This window comes from Balaenoptera physalus, assembly GCF_965194825.1.
Source record: "Balaenoptera physalus genome assembly, chromosome: 16".
Classification (NCBI taxonomy): Eukaryota; Metazoa; Chordata; class Mammalia; order Artiodactyla; family Balaenopteridae; genus Balaenoptera; species Balaenoptera physalus.
In genome coordinates this window covers 43,227,908-43,255,837 of record NC_138898.1, presented here as the reverse complement: position 1 = coordinate 43,255,837, position 27,930 = coordinate 43,227,908, and the positions used below count along the sequence as shown (strand labels likewise).

At 38.8% G+C, this 27,930-nt stretch overlaps 1 protein-coding gene across 8 annotated transcripts in view; it reads right to left on the bottom strand.

Moving 5' to 3' along the window:
- The window catches only part of MACROD2 (mono-ADP ribosylhydrolase 2), a 1,951,733-nt gene that overhangs the window by 1,209,279 nt on the left and 714,524 nt on the right, over positions 1-27,930 (bottom strand). The window contains exon 6 of one of the 8 annotated variants that reach the window (XM_082428626.1): positions 14,291-27,154. The exons of the other annotated variants lie outside the window; for them this stretch is intronic. Within the exon in view, the coding sequence (XP_082284752.1) occupies positions 27,111-27,154 (44 nt within the window). The 3' untranslated portion in view covers positions 14,291-27,110. Of the gene's footprint in view, positions 1-14,290; positions 27,155-27,930 lie in introns of those variants that run through there. 8 annotated transcript variants of the gene reach the window in all.

Sequence of the window (27,930 nt, the reverse complement as noted above, 5' to 3'; positions counted from 1 at the left end):
CTGGACCAGCGGCCAAGGTCAGCCCAGACTCCTAAAATGATCTCGCTCAGAATCATGAGCATACACACAGCCCTGTGTGAGTATTCGGGGGAGAAAAACAATCTGTTTCATTTAGCGTGTTGCCACACAGAAGTTAACTGAAATTATTAAAGGGTAACTAAATGGGCACTATCTTTTCTTTTTATCAGGAGAAAATGCTTTTTACAGAAATTTACTGTCATTCTATTGAGTTTTCTTTCTTTTCAGAAAAGTACGTTTACAGAGCATCCCTGCCTCCAGGCCCTGTTTTCTCATTTGTAATGATATACTATATGTAAGGTTATATTACTAGTACTTGCAATTTCCCAACTGCTTGATGCCTAATGTCACAAAATTATAACTAAGAGAGGCTGTTACCTTCACTGCTCCAAGGCATGGCAGAGTATTATTTCGGCAACAATGAAAGCGTATAATAAAAGACTTTAATTTTAATGACAGCTTGAGTGCAAGCTGTTAGAAAAATCAAGTGCGTGTTTTCCCTATCCAGGTAACCGAATCAGGTGGTCCCCTCAAAACAGCATCCTTTTCCAACTGACTCTGGATTATGCAATTTAATTCAACAAGCATTTATCAAATACCCATTACATGCGAAGCACTGCAGTGGGTGCTGCAGTAACCAAACAGCAACACCTGCCCTTCAGGAGTTTGCAATCTAGTGGGAAAGAGAGGTGCCTATTAACATAACTTTAATACAAGGCAGATGGTACGAAGTGCTAAAATGAACTGTCACGGACTACAGCATAGGCATGTGTGAAGCATCTGGCAGAAGGGGGCTTTGGAGAAGGACTTCAATAGGAATATAATATATACACTGCAGCAAAGAAAGCCAACCTAAATAAAGGCTCAGAGATGAGAACTCCTGGGGTTTGTTAAGGGACAGGATATCGGGAATATGTGGCCAGAAGACAGTAAAAATAGGAAAAAACACACACAAAAAAAGGAGAGGGTTTGGAGCTAGCAGGAAGGCAAGTCGATAGAAACATAGTGAGCGTTTAGAGGTAGGGGTGAGGAAGAAACAGCCAGCCTGCATGATGTGATTGCAGTCTCCCTGATTGCTCTGCATTAGTCTGTGTTGCTGATGTCACAGGGCCCCACTCACATCCCCTTACCCTGACTGCCAGCACCTGTATTTTACGTATCTATTTTCCCAAAGGGCTTTCTTTGGCTTCCAGAGCCTGCTTTGCTCCAGCACATGGGAGATGGGAAGTGCTGGGGAATTCACATCCAAGGCGAGCTGTTTCTAAGAGATAACCGATGGGAGTTGGTATGTTAACAGCCAAGCTCTTTTGCCCTTGGGTGGGTAAGGGTGGGCTACCAGAGTCTCTCTTCCCGATCTCACTCTCCTACTCCCCTACCTTGAGCCACCTTGCTAATATACTACCTACCCTCAAGTCCTTAAAATCTCACTGTCTGCTTCTGGGGAAAACCAACTTGAAGACAACAGTATGGGTGATGATAATTTGCTGTTGAACCTCATTGAAGCACTATTATCAGGAATCTCCAAGGCTTTCTTTTAAAACTGCGTATCCGTGTAAGGAGAGAAAAAAGCAGAACTGTGAGGAGAATAAGTTCTGCTGAGTAGAGATGGCAAAATATGAGACACAATAGAACGAGATGTTTACAACCTGTATTTAGGCCGAAAGTATCATTTAGTCACGTGGCTGCACAGCAGTCTCTTGAACGTGAAAAGCTCCATGATGATCCTGAGAAAAAGGCAGCAACTGAACAGGGTTTTCCTGCAATAAACACACTGCCTTCTGCTTGCCTTATTGCTACTTATATGGTATCCATACAGGTCATTAAGATTTAGAAATAGACTTCAGAAAGACAACAGCGTAAGAATATTATCCCTCAAATTGTTATGCACTGTTATGAACAAACCTGCATGGAAAAGCAGTAGTGTGGAATTGTTCACATTCTGAGACGGGTGCTTTGGGTGCAAGAAGGAAACATTTAGGAGAAGTTTCCTCTGAGAAGCCTTCCTTGGCTAACTTGGTGCTCAGCAACCTCCTTGCTTCTGAGATGCGAAAGCATTCAGAATCTCAATGGTTCATTTGTTCCTCAGCCTAGTATGTACTGCTGTGTCCTGTCCTTTAAACTAGACTGTAGTCCTCCTTGATCACAAGTCTTTGTGGCTTGCACAAAGTGACCCTTACTCTGGCATGTTGTCTTCCGGGAGAGCAGACTTTGGGATGGAGCCTGGAGTACGGGAAATTTATTACGGAGTGTTCTTGAAATTAGCAACTATGGTAGAAGCAAAGGAAGCAGGGCTGGGCAGGGAGAAAAGTTGGGCTGTGCTGCTGTCACCAAATGCCTCAGCCGGTTCCATGGGAAACTCTGAAACTGGGATACCCTTTAGAGTTGTCACAAATTGGGGCGAAGGAGCTGGCCTTTTATACCTTTGCATTGGATGTGGGCATCCACTAAGAAGGTAGATGATATCTTTTGGCTGATATGAGTGACGTCAGTGTACTCGTAAGCACCTGGGGAAACCTCAATAATATATTTTAGTTTTGAAATTGAAGAACTGTGTTGAGAATGTACTGTGATGAACACGAATTCAGTAATGACAGCATACACTAGCTATATGAGTTTTGTCTTCATTTTCTAGCAAAATGGTTAAGGCTCTAGGTAGCAAACCTCTTTATTTCACTCGTTGATTCATAGCATTTTTAACATAATAATTGCCCAATTGCTGTATCAGTTACTGATGATGATTATGATTTTACTGGAAGCAATATTAAGAATTAAGTTCACCATATCACAGTACTAAACATCAGAATTTACTTGTAAAGATATATAACATTCCTATGAGACATTCTTTTAGGATTCAAGATAAGGAAACACACCGTTATACATTATGATATATAATGTATCTATGATAACGAAAGTTTTAACTAAGTCTGCCTTTTTGGTTTGGCTGCCAAAAAGCTCCTTCATATTAGTTCTTATACATTTCCAGTCCTGACATTTTTTTTATCATGATGTATATTTACCATTATTTTATTGCATGTACATTTATATGTGTTGAACAAAGTAGTGTGTAAATAAATAGATCAGCATTTCAAAATTGTAAAACTTCTCTGCTGCCCAAAAAAGCCAAAGCTGAAGTTCCATTTGCTCTCTAAGGCTTCCCCTAAGAATACCAATCGCTCTGTACGCAGATTTTGTGCAGTGCTGGGCTATGTGGTTTTGCAGTTCACAGCAGACTAGTAGGAGGAAAGGGAACCGAGGGAAGAACAGAGTGGATTCAAACACAAGAAAAATAACATCTAGAGAGAGGAGAACTGAAAACAAATAGAACGCTATCAATTCACTGGCAATTACATTATGAATCAGGGTTTTTAAAATTTCCTCTTTTTTTTTCCCTTGTAGATAAAATGGTCCATGTCATTTAATATGTCACAAAAAGGAAAGGTCACCCACTTCAAAGGCAGGATAACGTGCTCTCACTCTTAAAGCACCTCGATGTCAGGAGGTCCTGATCGTGTATCCTAATTTAGCAACCTTCCTATGTGTGACGATGACTCATTCCCTGTGAGCCTCAGCTTCTGCATCTGTAAAGTGGACAATGATAGTTATCTCACAGGATTACGGTCAGGACTAAATAAGATAATCTAACTGCTCAACACAGGACCTGGCTCACAGCAAACAATCAAAATACATATGCTATTACATTTATTGTGTTTGTTAAAATATGAGAAATGAACCTAAATGCAGGACATAATGATCAGATAAATATTGACTGGTAATTATTTAAGATATAATAAAGTTTTAAAATAAAAGGTTTAGAGTAGATAAAAATATACAGCATATGAAGAATACAGAGAATATAAAGAATAGAAGTTATATTTAAAAACCTAATATTTGTCAACCTATTAAACATTCTATCTGTTAAGGAGAATTTGGTGAATAGAATTTTATTTTTACCATATTGTTTACCAGTATAAACCTATAATACATGAGAACACTAGGTTATGGAATATGATACAATGTAAAGTTCCAAATTAAATTCTATTTTGAATAACAGAGAGCTATAAGGCCATTGTGATCTGCTGACTAAATGCCTTATGCTGTCAGATTGCTGTGAATTAGGGGCTAGAGGAGGACACAGAGATCATGACAAAAATCTAAAGACTCTTTCACAGGTTCTCAGTAGAAATCAGAAAAATGCAAATGTGATCTTGTCACATGAGTGTGTAATCACATGAAGGCCAACACAATCACTAAAATTACCTTTGGAAGATAAAAGGTGAAGTGTGTCTATAAAGGGAAAAAAATATATCAGAATTTTCACACACAGGGAAAGCAGGAGCTGGTTTTGAGAATGGGAAACCGGATGATCAGAATCCTAAGTTAGCAAGATAAATGAACTTCATGGACATGCTGTGAGCGGCAGATGGTTTTGTACACTCAGCTTGGAACAAAGACATCCGATGATGACTTTTGGTAGAACAAGTCTGACAATTTTTTCCCCCACCCATAATCTTGTCCAGTCCAAAGTTGACTCTTATGCATTGCTAGTCGATGCTAGAAATGAAGCCGGTCCTGAGTGATTTAATCAGCTAGCTTCATTTTGCTTAATTTCACTCATCTGCAAGATTACAATAACAAACCTGAAAAAATTACATGAGGTAGCGAAAAAAGAACTATACTGTGAATCAGGAGATTTTCATTCCAGCCCTAACTCCTCCATTGCTTGGCCTTCTTGAATTTGACCTTTTTGAGCTCCAATCATCAAATAAGGTGCTTGGATTGCATAATCATGAAGGCACTTTCTATCATACAACAACGCTGTCCCTCAAGCACCGATTCTAGATATTGCAAGGGATTGAAACACTTGCCTCACCTGGTCTATCCATTCATATCTATCTTAAAACATAATAAAGCTCTCTAAGTGAGACAGCCAAGAGAATACCCGCCGCCCCCCAGGTCAATTTAGCTGTATCATGAGAAGCAACATAGTTTGATGGCTCTGATGTGATTCCAACAAGGCTTAGTAAGACCTGTCAGCATTAGTATCACTCCCGCAAATGACCATGAATTCCACACTTGGCCACCCTGTCTGAATGCCTTCTGAATTCATGCTGAATCCGGGCTGCATAGGTTGTCTTAGTGAAGAGCTATGGACAGCTTAATGACCCATTTTATAGATAAGGCCACTAGATGGAAAGGAAAGAGTTAGAATTTAAAACATCAGGCCACAGAGATAGATACGGACAGAAAGGTAGGAGGACAACAAGGACAGCTGTCTAGGCTTGGCTGGCCTTTCTAAGACAGCGGAAGGTCAAAGAGCCAACTGGTGTCCAGTTCCTCCCACCAGAGAGAATGCAATGACAGAGATTTCAAGAGCATTTGTAAAGTCTATCAGAGAATTTTTTTTTTTTTTGCAGTTTGCCTGCTATTTACTGCCAAAATGTACGACTATTTCCCTTTTTATGTCTCTTTGGCAACATGAGGCAGTAAAGAGTCAGATAAACCTGGACTGGAAAATGGCTCTGTCATTGGCAAACTTTGGGAATTTGGACAAGTTACTTAGCATTTCTGGGACTGATCTGTGGGAAAAAGGATGGTGAAAAATACAAAATCGGCTGGGTTGGAGGATTAAAATGGAAAGCAGTGTGTAACGACCGCAAGCTCAGTAGATGCTCAATCCATGAATGAAATTTTACTTGTTCCTGCTGCCTTCAGGTTTTAGCATGACTTTTCCCAAAATACAGAAGCTTGTGAATGGTTTTAATTAACACAAGATATCATATTTATAACCCATTTTTCTCCTCATTGGTAAAATTGGAAGGCACCTGATAAGTCCAAACTGCTCTTGGTACGGGAGGATATCAGCATGAAAACTCACACATTCCTTACGTGAGCTGTCAGACGCTTCTACAATTTCAAACAAGTTTTTCTTCTTAACCTTTTATGTTTAAACAGCATATTACTAAATTTCATGCCTGGATCTACTAGTTACCGAATAAGTAAGTTTTTTTCTTTTCTGTTCCCTGGCGCCACTCTAGCCCATATTTGTGTTATCTAATATGCCTCTTCTTACTTGTGTGGTCTATATGAATCAGGCTGCTTTCAAACTCGTTTCAGTTTCCAAGAAAACATTAGAGAAAGAAATCCACAGCTGTTAAGGACTGCCATCAAATATATCAAGCCGTAAAGCAGAAGCAGAAATGCACCGTTCTGCTAGCTCTCCAGCCTCTGACACATATCATAGGGTATGGCCTTCTCTCAGCTATTTAATGGAATCTAGTGCCCACAAGGACCAGCCTTTAGTATAGCTGCTTTCAGCTTAGCTGGATGTTTTAAAATTAATCACAAGGCAGGGAGAATAATTCTTATTAAGCAAAAGTCATTCAAAAAACCCAGTTCGCTGCTGGTGCGAATGAATATTGATACATGCAAAATATGGACGCAACTCATGAACTTAAGGTTGGCTGAAGGAAATGGGACATAAGTGTATACGAACTATATGGCTCTATTTTTATACATTGCAAAAACATGCAGAACTAATCGATTAGAGCTCAGGATACACTCCCTTGGCGTGCGTGTGTGTGTGTGTGTGTGTGTGTGTGTGTGTGTGTGTGTGCGCGCGTGTTTAGTGACTGGAAGAAATGTTCTGTTTCTCAATTGGGTGCTGGTTACAAAACTAGCATTCAGTTGGTAAATCATCAAGCTCTGTGCCTGATATGTACACCTTCTCATAGATGTATTATACTGAATAAAAAGTTTTTCTTAAAATTGGAAATGACTATAAAAATGCATGCTCATCTCTAAAACAATCTTGGAAAAGGCAAGGAAAAAATGTCCAAATGGTAGGAAGGGATCTAATGGTCCATCATGGCAGCATGATCACTAGTTCAAGCAGAAATTCTACTACAGACTGAATGTTTGTTTCCCCTACAGGATTCATATGTTGAAACCTAATCCCCAATGTTCTGATATTTGAAGATGGGGTCTTTGGAAGGTGATGAGGTCATGAGGGTAGAACCCTCATAAGTGAGATTAGTGGCCTTACTAAAGAGACCCCAGAGAGCTCCCTTGCCCCTCCCACCATATGAGGACACAGCGAGAAAATGGCTGTCCATGATCCAGGAAGCAGGCCCTTGCCAGGCACCAACTTTGTCAGCACCTTGATCCTGGACTTATCTGCCTTGTTAACTGCGAAAAATAAGTTTCTGTAGTTTCAAAGCCACCCAGTCTATGGTATTTTTGTTATAACAGCCCAAACTGACTAAGGCAGACTCCAGTGACAAATCAGACACGTATGTTTGAGGACCACTGGGCCAATAACCCTGTCAAATATGGCTGCAAAGGGCATTACTACTACTACTACCACTACTGCTACTACTATTATCTCTGTTATGGGCCAGGCACTGCACTGAAGCTCCTTTCATAAATATGATCACATTCATCCTCACCAACAACCCCATGAGAAAATACTATGATTTCCATTTTGCAGGTGTCGAAACTGAACCTCAAACATGTTAAACTACTCACCTCAAACTGTTAGAAGACCTAAGATGTGGATGATCACTTACACTGGTGACCATGAGCCCCTTGAGTCTGGACTATGGGCTTACTTGACCCCACTCTTTGGCTCCAGGAAATTCCCTCCCCCATTGCTGTGTGAGATGACAGCAGCTTGTTCCTCTGGCATTCATGTTTTCCTCTACGGGTTCACGTTCGTTCAGCCTGTGTTCTTTGTCAGTCTGGGAAATGCTGACAGTGGAGCAGCCGTGGCCGTATCCAGCTCTCCTCTCCCACACATGTGGTTCAGTTCCACGGAGCCCCACAGGAAGGCTGCCAGCCTCACTGGATTCCAGGGACTCTCTGTGACTACAGTGTGCCCACTGCAATTATCAATGTGATCACAGAAGTTACCCAATCGCCTGCTTGCATTTAGAATTTTCAAAGGTTGATATGAGGGTAGATGTTTTCTGAATTCCCAGAGAAGTGCAGTTTTTTTTTTTTTTTCCTTATGAACCCATATCAAATTATTTGTACTCAACATGAGCAAATTGGTGGAGATTTTTTGTAGTGAAGGGTAAGAATATGGTCACTTTGTGCTTGCATTAATGGTCTTTACAGATAGACCTCTGCTCAAATCCCAGCTAAGCTACTAAGTCCCAGTTTCTTTATCTAATAAATGAGGAAAATACCTTCACCAGGGAATTACTATAAAGATAAATAAAATAATGTGTGAAAGTACTTAGTTCAATCTCTGCCACATGTTATACTTTTTCATAAGTGGTAAACACACACAGAATTTATTTAGTGTGTCGCAGAGTGACATCATGGATTATATACCCACGCGCGTACATGCACACACTCACAGAATCAGACTTGGGAGTCGTAGTCTTCTAACAGACAACAGCAAACCCTGCTTCTTGAGAGAGTTTGGTCATGTGGTACTTCTCTAAAATAGCTGAGAATTACAGAAAAAGATATAACCGTGACCAGTAGCATAATAAACAACATGTAAACCAGCAAAACAGGTTTTAAAGAAATCTGAGTGTCTAAATTCTGAGGATTTCAGAAGTGTGAAATCTGTTCAACACTATGTATTCCTGAACCACTTGCTCAAATGGCAACTTGGCCATATGTGTAGCCTGACTTGCATGCTACGTTAGTCATTTCTAGAACACTTTGATACTTTGAGGCTAATAAACGCTTAACTGTTAACAGTCTGTAAGTCTACATGTAATAATGGTCTTTTACTCCATTGTCTTCCCTTCTCTTTAAAGACTACAAGAGTTCTGCCATCTTCCTTTATGTTTTATATGACCTCTCAAAAAACCAAGAGGGAAATGTTCAAACAGAAATTAGCCACAGCCACAGCGATGCTTCGGAAGCTTATTCAGAGCATAATTCAAGAAGACTCTGTTCCCTTACTCACTGGTGTTTAATGATTGTACTTCCTCATTACAGTTCTCTTGCCCCAGTACAGAGAAAATAATTAGACCTTGAATGTGGCAATTAAAAAGCAGATATCCTGAGCTCCAACACTGACAGCAGACCAGCAGACTGTTAAGGAGATACTTAATGTCACCCTAGTGGCGATTTTCTAAAAGGTTATAGAGCACCGCTGAGAAAAAAAAAAATCATTCTTTAGCAAGTATGACGTAAGAGTTTAGATGTTCTAAGTTCAGGATCCTAAAAGCATACACATATCAGAGCTGACGCTTTTTAATGCTGCCAGATATCCTTTAAGTCGTGCACTAATACTGTATTTCCGTGCTCTGTAAAGGTTATTCTTCCATGATAATGCTAATTATAACAAACAAAACTATAACTTCAGGTTAAGAACACCAGCAATCAAGTAACTTTATGTTGTGAAGATAACACATACAGTCTATAAAAATGTTGTTTATGACACCCAATGAGATTCATTTGGAAAAGAAACTAAATATTCTCCTTCATCAGCTAGTGTTTCTTTGATTTGTCACTGATGCCCATTAAGAAAAGACCCTAGGATGTTTGGCACAGAAACAAGTGTAGCTACATCACATAAGCACCCTTTAATCAGCGTACACAATCATACGGGTGAGACAATAAATGTTGTTTAAGCCACCTACTTCGTGGTATTTTATTATGGTGACCCTAGCAAATTAAGACAAGTACCAAACTTAATTTCAGACTTTCTGCACATGAATTCAACTATTAGAGGTGTTACAACTTGAGCCTAACACTTTGGTGAGTTGCTCTACAAAACCACATTCCCTTGAGGCACATCGTAACAAAAGATTTATTTCTGCTTGAATCGAAACTTTCCTGTGGGACAGTTTATTGTCTACTAACCGTCTCTGCAGCTGATGGGGAGGTCCATGTGGTAAGAACCTGGAGTCTCCTGGTAACAGTGAGTGAGTGAGCCGTCGTGGAAGAGATTCCCCAGCCCCACAGCCCAGGCTTCAGAACGTGCAGCTCCTGCTGACATCTTCACTGCAACACAGGCGAGACCCTGGACCAGAGCCACCCAGCTAAGTCACTCCTGAATTCCTGATCCACAGAAACTGTGAAAGAGTAGATGTTTGCTACTTCAAACCACTAGGGTTTGGAATAATTTATTGCACAGAAATATATAACTAATACATCAAACTTCAGTGGTTAAAACATACTTGCCAGCTCTGTGTGAACAGAATTGTCCCTCTAAGCACAACGGTGGCAATGAACTGTAAACAGACATTTACAGAGGAGGTCTAAGAATGTTTTGCTGTCCTGATAAATATGGTTTATTTCATCCTACTTGAATGTTGGTGTGACGGTTGGAGCTGCAACAACCACCTTACCACTAGGAGGGAAAGGTCAAGGGAATCCTATTGACTTTGGCCCTGACATCACTGAGTTGCTGAAGTAACACCAAAAATTGCCTGCCTTTAAACTTGTTATATGAAGGAAAAAAAATTTTATTTAAGTAATTTTAGTCAGTTTTTCTGTTACCAGTAACTGGAACATAATCTTTCCTGATAAAAGCTTCTTCTCTATTTTATGTCATTTTGGGAGTTCTGGCATAGCTTCTCTGTTTTTATTCTTAGAAAATATAATCCATTAACTGCCATGAAAAGTCTTATTAATTTGTTTTTAAAAACTTTTAGAACCAGATATTTTGCACTTATTATCTCCATCCATGTTACCAGTATGAATAAAAAGGAACTATTAGAAGGAGAAAATGGAAGGAAAATAAGTAAAATGTATAAAATAAAAGGAAAAGAAAGAAGAGAAAGAAAGGGGAAAGGAAAGTGGCCAAGATAAAAAATGTATAGAAGTGGAAAAGAGAAAATGATAAAGGGAAAAAATACATTTTTAAGCCTCTGGAAAGAAATTGGTGTGAAGATCATTAAAAGAATTTAAACATTAAAGTGTAAAACCATTTGTTGACTCCTTCTAGGATGTCAAGTAGTTTGTAAATATCATGTATAATAAGATTTTTGTAATCATTCAATTTCTTTTCCTAGTATTTAAACTTTGGCATTAAGCAATGGAATGCTAAACTTGAGAAGCTTTTGATAACCGTCTTTCCTAAAAACAAGATGTGAGGTGGTAATGAATTGAACCTTTGAAAACACAGAGTGAGTTTGCAGGTTCTGGTTATTTTATGGGTTACAAACCAAAGGGGGAAAAAAGCAATTACTTACTCTACACAGATAAAAGAGAGATGGGATAAACAGTCCAAAGTAAACAAATATTGAATTAATTGGTGGCACAAAAAAGTTTTGTTTTTTACATTCACACAAAATGTGTCACACACGTATTATCAAAAAGAGAAGAAATTACAGATCAAATTTCTAAAGCTCTTTATAAGTCATTTGTGAAAATAAAATCTTTCTGGAATTTTTTTTATTCTTCTATTAAAAAATATTACCTACTTTATACTTCCAGGTATAAGAGATTGATATGGTATCTGATGTTTCATTTCATTTTAAATGAGTGTTTTTATTAATCCCATCTTTAGTAAATATTAAATTATAGTGTAGCATATTTCACAAATATCTGCATGACTCTGGAGTCAACATGTTTGCCTTTAATTCCAGATCCATGACAAGGTTACATCACTTCCAACAGAGACTTACCCTCCCTGGGCTTCAGTTTCTGCCCTTGTAAAATGGGGGAGATGAAAATACCTACCTACCTTACAGGGCATTGTGAAAATTAGGTAAATAAATCCATGTGAAGTATTTAGACTAGGCCTAGAACACGGTCAGCAACCACTGTATTTAACAATTATTTTGGGAATAAAGACTTAATGAAATGTCTAGAAGTGAACATCACCTATAATTGTTTGACAAGTACATGGAAAAATTAGAGTTGAAATGTAGGAATTAGTCAAAAAGTGTGAATCTACAAGAGATATCTGAACCTCAGGATAAATACATGCAGAACAACCACGGTTTTTAGACATATTTTAAGGCTTAAGCTTTTTTTTTGACAAAGCTGAAACGAGAAATCCTAAAATGAGGATAAACCAACCACAGTCAATTTCCACCACCTCCCTCTCCTTCAGCCCCTTATTTGAAGATGTGTCTATGATTTTAAATATTTTTTGTCACTTTTTATAATACAAATAAAACATGTTTGCTATCGACTAATCCAAAATACAAAATAGCAGTGAAAAGACAGAAAGAAAAAATAACTGCCTACATTTCCACTATCAGAGATAAACGCTATCAATTTGGTGTGTGTTCTTTCAGACCATTTTCTATGTTTATTTAACAATCTAAATAAATAATGTATATTTTATACCATCGCATCATACTATTCATCATGTTTATAATCTGATTCTTTTATTTAGAATTATATGAGATGATTTTCATGCTAATAAACATAACTTTTACAGCCTAATTTTCAATGGCTATATAAATTTTATAAATTTTTCAAAATTCCTTATACTTTATGTTGGATATTTAATTAGTTTCTGGGTTTTCTCTGTTACAGGCACACCTCATTTTATGTTTGGCTTCATTGTGCTTCACAGACACTGTTTTTTACAAATTGAAGGTTTGTCGCAACCCTGCATCAAGCAAGTCTATCGGCACCATTTTTCCAACGGCATTTGCTGACTTCATCTTTCTGTGTCACATTTTGGTAATTCTCCCAATATTTCAAACCCTTCACCAGTAAGAAAGATTACAACTCGATGAAGGCTCAGATGATGGTTAGTGTTTTTTAGCAATAAAGTATTTTTAATTAATGTATATACATTTTTTTAGACATAATGCTATTGCACACTTAGTAGACTGCAGTATAGTGTAAACATAACTTTTATATGCACAGGGGAACCAAAAAGCATGTATGACTCGCTTTATTGCGATATTCAATTCATTGCTGTGGTCTGGAACAGAAACCACAGTATCTCCAAGGTATGCTTGTATAAACAGTGCTGATTGTTTCTTGGAGCTAATAGTTTTGCTTATGCTTGAGATTAATTGCTAGAAATGAAAGATTTTTAGGCTTTTGACATATGGCACAGCTACACTCCAAAAATGCTGTTCTGTGTTCTGTTTCTTTGGTGCTCCTAATGGTCTCTATAAGCATCAAGAAAGTGACCTCAAACCAGGTGTCGGGGTTAGACTGTTCCAAAATGGTGAGAAGTCAAACAGAACTCAGAAGTACTTTGAGCATTTTGACTCTGATGCAAACCCAATAACTTGATCTTGTGTAGTACAGAACCAGGAACTAAAAGGGTTAAAACCGAAAGCTTGTCTGACAGACATTTAAACAATGATGTATCATTGTTCTGATTTAAAGCAAGAAAACTGTATGAATAATTCATCCCTCCCCCCCCCCAAAAATGTTTTTACACTCTCAAATCGGTGTTAAAATAGGAACTGTTTTGCCAAAAGTAAATAAGGGAAGTGTAAATTTCTCTTCCTGCTGAGACGGAAAAGGTTCTACATCACATCTGGGTAAGGAAATAAGATGCACCACCAGAAAATATTATTCTATAGGAATGACTGCTTTGCACTAAGGGACTCAAAGAAAACCCTGACCGGAAACCAACCAGTTCCAGTGAATATTTATGTTACATGAAGGGTGACCACCCTGGGTGGGTTTTTCACTTTTTTTACTGGACTGAGAGGGAAACTTTCTAATGGGGGAAACATATCACTTTTGGTAAGCTCATCAGTGATTAGGTCTTAAGGGTCCCACTTCATATTCTAAAAGGAGGTCATTTCTAAAATGAGGTCTAAGGCCTTATTATTAATAATAGATTAAGAACTAGCATAAATACTGCCTCCTAACCCCAATCAAACTCAAACATCCTTTTATTATTTTCTTGAATTTCAAAACCTAAAGGGAACTGACTCCCTCACTTTCTCTTTTTTGAGAAATAAGTTCAAGGTAAGTACTCTTTAGGGGATGTTGTTTAAAAAGTTACTGTCACTGGCATTCTCTGTTCTGGATGGTAATTCACTCAGTAAGATGTGCAATTAAATGCTCTCTTAAAAGAGAAAAGGCCCATATCTAGCTAAGTCTTTAGGGTTCCATATGGTCCATCTGAGAACAGGGAAATCAAACTATTATGAATTCCTAAGTTCACAGGAAATATTTGCACACATTATCCCATTGGGTACTCACAGCAACCTAGGAGGTAAGTCAGGCAGGTATGGTTACCCCAATTTAAACAAAGAGGAAACTGAGGTGCAGTAAGACTGAGCTGATTCTGAAGGGCACAGCAATAAATGATGGAATCAGGAGTCAAACCCACTCCTCCTGTTTTATTTATATATATATATATATTATATATATAATATATATATATTATATATATAATATATATATTTCATTAAGGGAAATTGACACTTAGTATCTTTCATCCACCAACATTTCTAACTGAAGGGCATTACTTCTTCACCTGTGCTTCTGAAGTTCCTCTCAATATTTCATTACCTCCAACTTATATGCAATTGGCTCCAGCTAGTGTTTTTCCTTAAAAAAAATACCAACCCTTTTATAATAAGTCTGATTCTGGATAATTCTTGACCATGCCTATTGTGTTTGTTACAGAGTTAGTGGTTATACCAAGACTTAGTGGGAAACACTTAAGTGTCATTTACAGCCCAGTTAAGTTGATATGATCAGTATTATTTAAGTCCATGCTTGTAAGAGAGCTGAAAATTGTTTTCAGTATATTATAACACAAAAGGAAAAAAGATCTTGCTTTCCTTTGCACTGATTCCTATCTTCTTTTCTGGACTGATATACGAATACACTATTTAGTTTGAAGAACAAGTTTCTTGAGATGGTAGAACTAATCTATCCCATGTGGGGTCCTTGGAATACAGTATTATGAATACGTCTTCTCAATATCAAACATAAGCAATCATTTTTCTTTTCTCTCAAAATCTGCTTAAGTTGAGATATGCTTTAGCAATATTTTTTTGTTTTCTCCACCTATTGTCCATACGATTCATGGCCAATCCTCCCAGGCTGCAGTGCGGTTTACAATATCCCTTATGTCACATCAATTCAACGAATCTCTCATTACTTTCTGAAGTTCTCCTCCCTCCCCCTCCTTTTTCTTTCTGGAGCTTCCTTAAAATTTGCCTTTTACCACCCAGTGTTCACTTTATCAGTACTCCTGGGACTAGCACTTAGATTCTTGTTTTCAGCTAGTCAAAACTGTACAGGAAAGCAGGAACAATGACACGGAAGGCTCATGGCAGAGTAAATAAATCAGTTAGGGGAGCCCTTCTAAATGAGAGTACAACATGAAGGACGGGTAAATAGATACTCATCAGTGGAGAGTGTAGGCTGGCACTCCCTCTGCAGAACTGGCTGACTGCCCATGAGAAAAACCCATAGCCAGTATACTCTGCAATGTACACACACGTACACACACACACACACACACACACACACACATCATTATAAGTGTGAAAATATTTTCTGAGACAAACAGCTCTATAGGAAATGAGTAGTGTAGGGGCAGTGGTGAGTGAGGTGGCAGGTTATGTGGTCTCTTGAATCTAATGTAGATTTGATAAGGCAATGTGGAAGAAGGACAAGTACTGTGGATTGAGAGGCAGTTTCCTAGATCCAGGAGTCTCTCCAACTAGACAGGTCATTTAACTTCTGTGACACAGTAGATTGAAGGTTTTCATACTGGGCTTCATGGAGCACTCGGGGTTCCCAGGAGTCCACACAACAGTGACAATGGGAGAAGCCCTGCTGTCCTCAAGCGGACTCAGACTTCCAACTCCATTCAGAACAAGACCTGTTTCATATTTAAGATTTTGTTCAAATAAAGTTTTTTTAATGTAAAAAAATAAACAAAACTATCTCTAGCGTCTCTTCTAATTCTAAGATTTTATTCTCTTATTCCCCTGGAAGGGGAGAGGTGAATGGCTCCATTCTCACCATCACAAACAATCCTATCTGCCAACCTCTGATGAATTACTGACTTGGTTACATTTAAGGATGGCATGTTATGAACATGGTCATACAAGGTCAGCGACCTCCAAGTCATCTGATGGTTCATTTTTCAACAAAAAGTCAGGAAGAAAAGAGTTTATTGATAAGTTATGTTGGTAGGAAAAATTAGGCAGGAGAGAGACTAACACTCAAGAGATAGGGAAAGGGAGTCTTTAACCTTCTCCTTATACTAGACCTATTTCTGCCAACTCCTGTGTCTTATCAGAGGGAGGGAGAAAGAGAGAGAGAGAGAGGGAATGAGAAATAGAGAAAGAAGTTAGTAATCTGATTGGTTAGAGTTTGAGCTACTGATTGGTCATATTTTCTAATAAGTGGGGCCACAGTTCCTTAAATTGTACAAACCCACACTCTTACTTGACCTGTATTCTCAAATTTGAAGACAGCAGGAGTCACTGCTTAAGTCTTGAACTGAAGCTCTCAATGGACCACTAGGTACTAAAGCAGCACTCATTCACTGCCAGGCTTAGCTGGAGCTCTGTTGGGAGCTCTGTCAAGAAGTACAGTTTTAGCTGGACAAGCCTGAGACATTCCTGGGCTCTTCGGCTATCAAAAATTCCACCCTGGGGCTTCCCTGGTGGCGCAGTGGTTGAGAATCTGCCTGCTAATGCAGGGGACACGGGTTCGAGCCCTGGTCTGGGAAGATCCCACATGCCGTGGAGCAACTAGGCCCGTGAGCCACAACTACTGAGCCTGCGCGTCTGGAGCCTGTGCTCCGCAACAAGAGAGGCCACGATAGTGAGAGGCCCGCGCACCGCGATGAAGAGTGGCCCCTGCTTGCCGCAGCTAGAGGAAGCCCTCGCACAGAAACGAAGACCCAACACAGCCAAATAAATAAATAAATAATAATTAAAGGTGCTAATAATTTAAAAAAAAAAAATTCCACCCTGCTTGCCACTGAAAATGTTGAGAAAAAAACAAATATCCAAAATACAACTAGAATGTTCAGGTTAGATCAAAGTTATCAGTATAACATTATGTAGTTGGACATACTCATATATAGATGGCACAGATTCTGAAGTCTCATATTTCCCTTCTAAGCTCAGCAATATTCAAGGCCAGCCCTAGGAATCTGGGACAATACTTCCTGGATACAGCTGCACCTGGGATGTGTATCAAAGATAACATCTGGTCACCAGACCCTAGAAACTGTTTAAGAGTAAACCTAACTAAGGTACTTGACAGTCGTCACAGGGCACAGTTCCCAGGCCACACTTGTGGGTGAGGTCAACCATTTCTGTGATTTGTCTGAGTTTTCTTCTCCCACAAATACGTATGAGAGTATCAAAAAAAGACACATGGACCTTGTATTAGTCAGGAATCTGGCAAGAAACTGTCAGATGGCACAGGGACGCAGAGCAAGAGCAGGAGGCACTTCTCACGCCGGAACTGAAAGCACAGGGAAGAAATGGTGTTACTGGAGTCTTGTGAGTGCTGGCTCCCTGAAGGACAGCCCTCTGGACAGGAGCTGTATTCCCGGAGGAATACAGTCTCTTCCAGAAATGGGATCCTATGCGGTGGGGGGGGGACTATCCCAACCTTTATCCCCACCATTCCTCTCATTTCCTGTCAGTGCCCCCCAGTAGCTAAGCCACTGTCAAACCACATAAGTCAAATGGCAAGGGAGTCCAGGGAATGCATCCAAACTATCCATCTGCTGGGGGCATAGATTAGGGCAGAGAATGAATCTGGGAATATGCACGTATGGTGGCACAACTGGAAATATTCAGCACAGATCCTCAGCCTAGGAAAATACAGACATGCAAATATGAGGTTTGTGAAGCCCTGAAGCCTATTCATGGATACCAGTTAAGAAACTGAATACTTTAATGACTTCCAAATCTACATCTACAGATCTTCCTCTCTCCTTTAAGTACAGGTTTTATATATACAGCCACCTTCTAGACATCTTCTCTCAGATATCTAATAGGCATCTCAGATTCAGCCTGCTCAAAGCAGAGGCAGTTATCTTCTTCTTCCCTTTAGATACCTGTTCCTTCTCACGGATCCCCTTTTCTACTAACTTGAATCAACCTGACCAGGTAAATCCTAATCTTTCACTCCTTTTCCCCTTCACTCTCTAAATCCCATCAGTGACTAAGTCCTGTTAATGCCACCTTCTACGTGTCTCAGGTATTTATCCTCTTACTGTCTACTGCATCACTACCTCCTTGATACAGGCCTCCATCACCTCCGACCTGGACCACTGCCCCTTCACACCCTTTCTCTACCTCTTACTCCTCCCCATCAGTCTATTCTCCACAAAGGCAGGGAGGTATTTTTCTAAAAAGAAAATCCCATTATACCATTCCTTTAATTAAAACCCTTCAACCTCTCCCATTTGGTTACAGAAACCCAAATCCATCCAGATTCACCTGCATACACAGGAGCTTTGTCTCCACTGCTCCCTCACGACCCTTGAACTCTTGCAACACAAAGGAGTGGCAGGGTTTCTTTTTGCATATGTTTTTGAATGCCTTTCTCCCAGCTTCACCATCATTTTCCTGGTAAGTTTTTGTTAACTTTTTATTTAGGACTAATGTTTAAATTACAAAAAAGTTGTAACACAAAGATCTATATATCCTTTCCCTGCACTTTTGTACATTCCTTTATATCCATTTCCAGGAACGATTTCTCTGATCCTAACCCCATCTTGGAGAGCTCATTTCCGCCATTCTCTGTGCTCTGTTTTTGTTGTTGTTCTTTCGTTTTTTTCTGTTCTCTATTGTAACTACACTTTCTATACCGTTCTGTGCTGAGCTGACCTGTCTGCATGGCACTTAATAGGCCAAGTTCCATAATCATATGGGCACTGCATTACCAGGGACCACTGCAGAGCTTACCTTCAGTAGGCACCCAAGAAACATATGCTGAGTAAATGAGTGAATGTCCAATCCTACAATCAAGAAATTTAAAAAGACATCAAGGTAGACGGGGTTTGCTGTGTGTTTGTTTTTTTTTTTTTGGTTTGATTTTTTTTTTTTTTTGTCACCCTATAAATTGAGTCAGTGCCATTAGCTCGTCTCCATTCCAAAGGAGCAGAGGAAGAAGAAAGAATCTATTACTCTGTGAACAGACAATGGCCCCACTCCTGGGTGAGTCGGCTAAGCTTGTACAGACACTTGAGAAAAGATAAATTCAAGAAGAGGGAATCTCTGATGTGCTACCTGATGGCCTGAGTGGAGGACTGTGCTAAAAGTACTACACAGTCCCTGAAAGGCACGGGAGGACTGTCACTCTTTCTTGGGGAAGTCTGTAGACCTTGCAGAGCTAAGAAAGTTCCCAGGCAACGAGGTGAGTGGTCTCATCACCAGGAGGCAATGTGACCTACCAGAGGTCCTGAAAGGGTACAGAACAGACCTGGAGTCATATCCCCCGGCAGAGGCCATATTCGGGGATGTCACACACATCTACCTACTATGGAATGGGAAGAGATTTGGAGGAACATGGTGGTGGTTCCTGCTGCAGCAATTTACCAGTGGGAAGATGCCTAAGTATTTGCTGATTTGTCTTCATTATAGGCAAAACTTCCTTCCAATGAATGCTTACAAATTGTAAAGAAAGGAGCATCTAGGTTCGTGTGTGGGGACTATAGAGGGGCACCTTAGACCCAAGGGCAACCAGCGTATTTTCAAAATCAACTCATCTACAGCTCTATCAAGCGAAAACTGCATTTCAGGTTTGGTGGCATTAAAAAAAGCAGTCAGAGAAAAAGTGCCCCCCCCCCCCCCGGCCAGGAGAGGAACCTAAGGAATATAAAGCAAGTGTCAGGATTCAGCACTCTTAGATTTGCTCAAGCACATCAATGAGATGAAACAGCTATCTCATAATGAGGATCCTGGGAATAAAAAAAACAAGTTTAGGTAAGAACCACTTTGTATGAAGGGGCAGTAAACTAACTGAAGTCAATGTAAAAGATTCTGAGTGTTCACCAAAACTGGAGCCCTAGGATGAGTAAGTACAGTGCTGGCAATTATATGAGGAATTTGCTACTCTTTTACCTCAGAAATAGATATCATGACTCAACTGTTAATGATACATAGCAATGGCAAAGTTTCAATAGATTGCATCCAAAAAGAAAGTCAAACACTTTGACTCACCGAGTGGTTTTCACAGTTATCTAAGACAATTTCCTGTTTTCAAGAACCCTGTTGTCAGAATCCAGGGCCGAGATCTTAACAATACCTGAATAACTATAAATACTATAAATCAAAGAAGAAAACAGGCTTTCCAATAGAGACAAAAACAAAATGGTCTGGGGGTGGTGGAGGGGTGGTACAGGCAGCTGGTAAAATCAGGAAACATCCCTGGAGAAAGAAACATCTGAGATGGAACTTGAAAGTGTAGGATTTCAATAACCTGAGTTATTAGATGAAGAGGTGGCAAGGAAACAATGAAAAAGTTCCAACAAGAGGGCAGTTAACAATCTACCCTGCAAAAGAATTTCAGAGACTAAGAACAGAGAAAGGGCAAAATGTAAAAGGCGTATGAATGTTCTTTTGGAAGAAGGGTCAGAAGAGAACTCAGAATAATGTAAGGGAACAACGATAAGGAGAGTAAACAGACCTGGAGGATGGAGCATGTGAGGGCAGGAGGTCCTGGGTGGAACTGAGGCAGAGGTTAAGACTAAGGGTACCTCTCTGTACTTAGTTTTAACATGTGTGTAACTGACAACTTAGAGAATTATGTTATTCATGAACAGTGACTATAAAGAATTTCCACTGACAATTGTATTTAATGCCAGAAAATAATAAGAACCAACATTAATTAATTTTTTATTGTGCACCTGGCCTCAGGCTCGGTACTTTACACTTGAAATACAATTTTGAATCATTTCTGTATACTCATAGTACCAGATACCTCCAGAGGACTTTAGAGCTAAGATTTTAAAAGTACAAGCACTTCCAAGATTGTAAATACCCAACTTGCCCACACCTTGAAATGAAGAAATTGCCATCTTCTCAGCATCCCTCTCTGCCCCCTCTCTACCCTGCCCCCAACTCTACTGGCAACATGGGAGCTGACTGATCCAATACCCCTTCATCAGCAGTTCTTATTTTCCCCTTCAGAGTTCTGTGTGATACATGAACCCTCAGCCCCACTCAGGACTTCAGTAGTTCATGGCTCATTCGGCACCACCTCAGAAAACCTCCTTCATGTCCACAAACTTTCCCTTTGTCAGATGCTTTCTTCTGCCTCAGCTCTTGCCCAGTTACCTCCGGAATCTCAACCCACTTATTCTATCTTTTGATCTTACTCTTTTCTGTTACTCATTCTATTTTTAAGTCAAAAGGGAACTTAATCATGTTGAGAAATGGAAGAGCATTTACCACCAATGCTATTTTGAAAAAAAGAAAGCTCATATATTGTGAAGTAAAATTGCACAGTAAAATAAACCCTACTTCACCTTTAAGTATATCCAGAATTCCTCTCTAAAATCTACATGAACTTGTATATGTATATCCTGATTTTCTAAGTATATCATATTTGTCTTACGCTTCAGAACTGAAATATGGTAATTCTTCGTCATTTTTTTCCTATTTTAAGAAGTAAAATAGTATTTTCTGAAATTTCTCACTGTAAATTAATATTATTTCTTCTACACTATGGGTGAAGCAAATTTTATAGGCTAACCTAAGATCCTAACCCATTTAGAAAATTGATTGTTCATGAAAATGAACTCTGCACTCTAAACTAATTTATAAATATACCTTTTTAATACAATCTCTTTGTATATTGGAAACTGTCTGAATATGAAGATAAAGCATATTATGATACTGTCATGCAAATGATGACATGAAGTATCTAACTAAACATTAGTGATGCCTTTTCCAAGACCATTAATTAATCTTTGTACTAGATCAGTTATGCCATCAAATCTCTTATTTTACCCTTAAAATTTCTCATCAGTTTTCTATGCACTTGAAATGTTTAAGAAAATTAACTCAAATATAAGATGTAAAACATATTAAGAGTTGAAGACCTTCCCAAAGTCTAGTTTTGATATGTCTAACAGCATATCAAAAGAGCTTTATAAATTCTCCTGTTGTTTTTATGACTTGAAAATTACAATGAGCCAGGCAAGCAATCTGTATAGTAAATAATAAATTAATAACCTACCTAATTTCAAAAAGGGATTCAAGTCAGCTTATCTGAAAGCATATAATTAAGCAAGATACAATGAATTAAACACAAGCAAGAAAAAGAAAAAAAGGAAAGTGAGATGGAAAAAATAGGTAGATTTATATACAGACACATGTCATGAAATATTGGGACTATGAGGGGGTCCCCAGATCTGGTTCTTAGAGTTCTAGAAGCCAATCTAAAGAGAAAAATAAATTATCAATTGCAAGATTCACAGTGTTTACAAAGTAAAAACTAACCTAATGGTGCTTAATCTAAGGATGAGAACAGCTGTTACTGATACTGAACTCCTAAAGAGATCCTCAGCATCTTCAATGATATCCTTAGAGTAATCTGAATGACGGGATCCATATTCTCCACATAAGTAGACAGAAGCACACCAAAGCCTAGTTGGATAAAACCAGCTCCATGGGAGGCTATGCAAGTGTTGACCAGGGAATGGGTCCCCCATGGACTGAGTTATGAACAGCTTTAGATCATCTATAATAATATATGGACTAATTATCTTTCAGTCAAGCTTGCATAAATATTCATTCCTAGCCCATGTTTTGAAATGTGCCAAATTCACATGCCTGGATCCAGCTACTTAGTGTGGCTGGGGAAATATAGAACTGCATGCTTTAATAAACAGTGAAGCTCAGGGAAGCATTCTGGATATGAAATTGCCATTGAACAATCTATGCAGATTACTTCTGCTTTCCACAATAAACAAGTGTTGCTATTATCCTAAAATGGATAATGATATAAATACTTACTGAAGTAACAATGCTATATAAATCCAATGGCACAAGTGATACGCTGGTCAAACAAACACACACACAAAAACAAGGCACTAGAAAACTGAAATTTCTATGCTTATTTTTCTCCTTTAATAAATATGAAATCAGTGAAGTTTATATACAGACTTTTAAAAAGAGCCATATTGGATCTATGTTTTTTAATAAGCTGTCTACCCAAGAAAATAACATTATTGTCCAAACTGGTACTTTAATTTCTTGAAACTAAATGAAGTTTACTCTTTTAAATTCCCTCGACACATTTCAGAGTGTTATAGCTTTGATCCTCAAATTTATCTAACAGGGCTTTTTTCACTTTGTTTTGTTTTTCAACTTGCTACACAGAAGTGAAATATAATAAATTAAGGTTTTAATGTACTCTGTCAACGAAGAAAGTGATTTCCTTTTAAAAGCTTGACTGTATTACTCATTTGCTAAGTTGTCTTAAACTTAGCGTTACTTCTTTCAGATATTTAATTCAAAAATGCCATCTTTTGCAATAAATTTATAAATTAGTATAAATAAATATGACTCAAATTTTAAACAATGTCTTTTTGTTCTTGTTACATTTGTTAGAAATGTTTTCATAGGGATAAGGGCATGTGGGCTAATGCCTCAACAGATCAAGATGGGGGATACAGGTAAGTCATTAACTATGAAGGGGCATGGCAAGCTTCTGATTTACAGTTGAAATTAATCCATTATAATCTTGGTGATCACCTACTATGTGCCACGCAAATTATGAGTAACAGGGATATAAATAATAAACAGGAGATAAGGTTCATACTGTCATGAAGCTCACAACCTAATGGAAAGGTCAACACATTTTTTTTTTTGAGTTTTATTTTATTTATTTTTTTATACAGCAGGTTCTTATGAGTTATCTATTGGAAAGGTCAACACATTTTTAAAAGCCATAGACTTAAAGTGATACAGACATTAAACAGAATCTGTGAGAAGAGTAACAGGGGATGTCATTGGATAGGTGGTCAGACAAGGCCACTCTGAGGAGGGGATATGCTTAAGATTCACCAGAAGGAGAAGGAGTCAAGTACGCAAAGAGTAACCTAGGAAGAAAGAACAGAAAGTTGGAAGATCCTGAAGTAGGAAAAAGCTTGAGACATTTTAGGAACTGATGGAAACCAAGGTAGCTGGAGTTCAGTGAACAATGGATGAGCAGGAGATGAATTGGGTAGAGGCCAAATCATGCAGGGTCATGAAAGTTTCAGCAAGAGCCTTGATTTTATTCTAAGGAAATGGAAAAACCCTAAAGGACTGTGAAGACTGGCAAGGATAAGGGCAATGCATTTAGAAAAAAGAGCAAATTAACAAAATTAAACTTCCCTTAATGAGCCAAGATGCTAAAAAGTCTTAAGAGATCATTTTTAAAAGATGTAGAAATATCAGTTAAACAAAATCAAGTAAACTGAGTATAGCATCTAACAAATGTTACATTTGGAATATGGACAATCTTGGTGGTGTTTTCTGTTTGTTTGTTTGAGGCTCTTCCTTTTGATGGAATATTTATCTCCTCTTAATTTCATACATGCTGACCCAGACAGAAGCCTCTAAGATTCTTAAAATTATGTTTCCCTCCAAAAAAAAAAAGACATAGAAAAGTACAAAGGATAATACAATGAACACTTGTGTTCTCAATCTATTAAAAGTTTTGATTTTTTTCAGATTTAGCCACTAGAGCAATTATGTTAATATAACACACTTTGTACTAAATTTTGACCCCAAAAGCAACCTAAATAATCCTCTCAAAAACTACGTCCTATTTTCCTGGTAGATAAGACAATAAATCCACTGAATTTACTAGACTTTGTCAGTCAAATTTCAATGTAACCACTGTTCATGAGGGGTAATTCTCAGGTAATTCTCAGGTAATTTTACTTACAACCAAAAAACAATGTATAAGAAGCTGTTAGGCACTTGTGTCTGATTTAAACAGCATATACAGCATTCTGAAGTATATGAGGTAAGAAATGTTCCTGGTGGGGTGACCTCATCCAAAATGCCTCTAAGGAGGAATGGTGAGAACATAGCTGAGATGACCTCATCAGAAATGACCCAAAGCTGGAGTGGTGAGAACAAGGCTGAGGTGACCTCATCTGAAGTGGCCCAGGGCTCTCATGGTCAGGGCATCAGGAGAGAGTGGGCACCCCTGCTCTGATGAAGTCTCCAGCACACATCACTCTGATTCCTCCGTGTGTCCTAATTCTAAGGATGATCTCAGAGACAGAGACTGGAAGATGAATCCTGACCTAGAGTCGTCACCCATCAAGGCAGAACCTATGCCGTGATTGCTGAGCCATTGTCAGCTGACAAGAAAGAAGCCAAGCTCCTCTCAGGACACACATGGCATACCTTTGCTTACTGTAAGGTCCCATAGGGTCATGAGACCTTAAAAACCACATGATTCTTTTATCAGCAAACAAATAAATAAACAAAACCCAGGAAGTTTCTTCCATTGTGTCCTTGGCTCAGCAAAAACTATGATCTTTTAAATTCATGTTCGTCCACCATCCCCTTGGCATCTCTCACAAAAATCCATTTTATCTAAAAATGTCTCACATGCAGGAGTTTCTGGATCCTGGGATGACAGATATCTTCTGATTTCAAATGTACAAGCCAAAAACATATTTTTCACAATGCTTGCTATATGGGGCAGAGTGTTCTTCGGGAAACTATTTTAGGGCCCCAAAGTCTTCAGTCCGTGGGTTTACATGCCACTTTCAGTTCACAGCCCTGTGCATAACTGTGACAACTAACAGATGAAAAGAAACACTCTAAGCCCACTAAACACTCAATATCCTATTCTCTGTGTTCCCCAAATGAGAGAAACTGAATGTAAGCAACCACTAATTGACAGCAGCCACTAACTGACACAGATACAACTACTTTCATAATCTATTTGCTGTCTTCATAATCCTTTCACCACTGTTTATCTCTTGGTAGCTGAGGTTTGAGACAAAATTAGAAGCATACTGCTCTGGATTCTCTTCCATGAAATTTAAAAAAAAGAGGTTCAGCATATAATGGATGTTTTTAGAGAAAATATTTGCATTTTTAATAATATAATGCCAACTATATCATAATCTCTACAGAGGTGGAGACTATGTCCATCCTATTTTCCAAGGGCGCCATATTACCTTCACATGGTAAGTACTCAATCAGTATTTGTTGAATTAATGTTGGATGATCTGAAGTGTAACATGATAAGTAGAAACATAGAAAATATGTATTGAATGTGGCTCGCTTACTATTGGTAGCTTATTTTTACAGAAGTATTTTATTAAAAATAATTGATGTAGATTTCTACCTGCCTCTCCATTCCCGTTTTGTTTGTTATTATCTTGTATCAGCATGAAGCCAGATGAAAACTGATTTACTTTCACAACATGTTTCCTTCTGTTATAAAATCACAGTTCCCAGTTTAAATAAAAATGTAGATTTGGACATGATGCTTTAGTGGTCACACACACGTACGTACACACACACACACACACACACTTGTTAGTACCCAAGTCCTCAGAATGCCCAGCATTCCCAAATGGGATGCTCTTCTCTACTGATTAATGCAGGATTGCACAGGGCTGTGTTCTAGGATTTGGTTATCCCCCTTTTAACTCAAAACCTCTGTCTTATTAAAGAAACTGCATAGTGATAATTTTCTTTAGAAATGTATGAACAATACTGTAAGCTATCGGATCAATCAAGATGCTGTAACATAAGACTTATATTTTCTTTTATTCTCAATATGACTTCATTTAAACAGAATTCTTCTGGTGTAATCTGACTATATAAGTACGAGAAGAAAGCAATACATAAAAATAGAACAAGACATTTGAATTAAAAATGACAATTTTTTATATTGATAGTGATCTATTTATGCCCTGACAATTCAAAGTTTCTCTTTATAAATACACATGCACGTATACCCACACCTACACTTATACATTCATTGTAAATATATAGAACGTATTTTACGTACCAAGTCCTGGGTTTGATGCTGGTAAGACAGTGATGATCAAAAGCAGACTTGATCCCAGGTCTTCTCAAACTTCCAGTCCAGTGGGGGAAATGTTCTTAATGAAATAATCCCATAGCAAAATGCAAACTCACCACTGTGGCCAGCAGTGGAGATCTATGTGGAATGGTTAGAGCATATATGAGAGGCATGTGGTTTTGTTGGGAGGGATGGACGGAGCTGTTTCATTCAGGGGCAGGGACTTTCTGGCACAGGAATGAAGCGGGATCTGAAAGATGAGGAGGAAGTAAGCAGGCAGAGATGGGGAGGATTGTGAAGTCTGGCTCTGAAATTCAGGGGAGCTAAATACACATGGATGTAACCCTCAAACAATGGGGAGCCAGTGGGTACACACAACTAGCTGCCCATTCTGCAGGCATATCATTATAGGTCCTATTCTTCATCCTCCCGAGGTCCTGTAGAATCAAGCCACCATTGCCTATAGCAGCAGCCTCAGGAAAGCACTCTTACAATGGCTTTTCCTTCTTTTCTTGTTCACTCTCACCACTCCTTCACCGGTAGTTCCTGGTTCCACCTTCCAAATAAAAGCCCTATAAGACTCTTATCTCACGTTATGCTTTTTGAAGAACTGCAAACCAACACACTAAGCACAACATGGGATGAGAGGAGGACAAAAATGTATAGGTCTGTTAGGCAGTTTATCTCTATCCATTCAGTGGGTGTTTCAGCCACTGAAGTGTGTTTGAAAGGATGGGAATAATTAGACTTCTTTGTCAACAAGGTCTTTCTGGATGCGGTGCCGAGATCAGATGAGGAAAAGAGGGGATGAGGTTCAGAAGTTATTACCATGGTCCAGGTGAGAAAGGATGGTGGGTTACACTCGGGAGGAACCACAGTGACAGAAAGAAGAAGATGGATTCCAGAGTTATTTAGGTAACAAAAGTAATAGCATTTGATGATAAAAGTAGAGTATCAAGGATGGCTGCTAGTCTTCTGGCACATACAACTCAATGGATGTGGCACCATTCACTGAGCTAGGAAGCA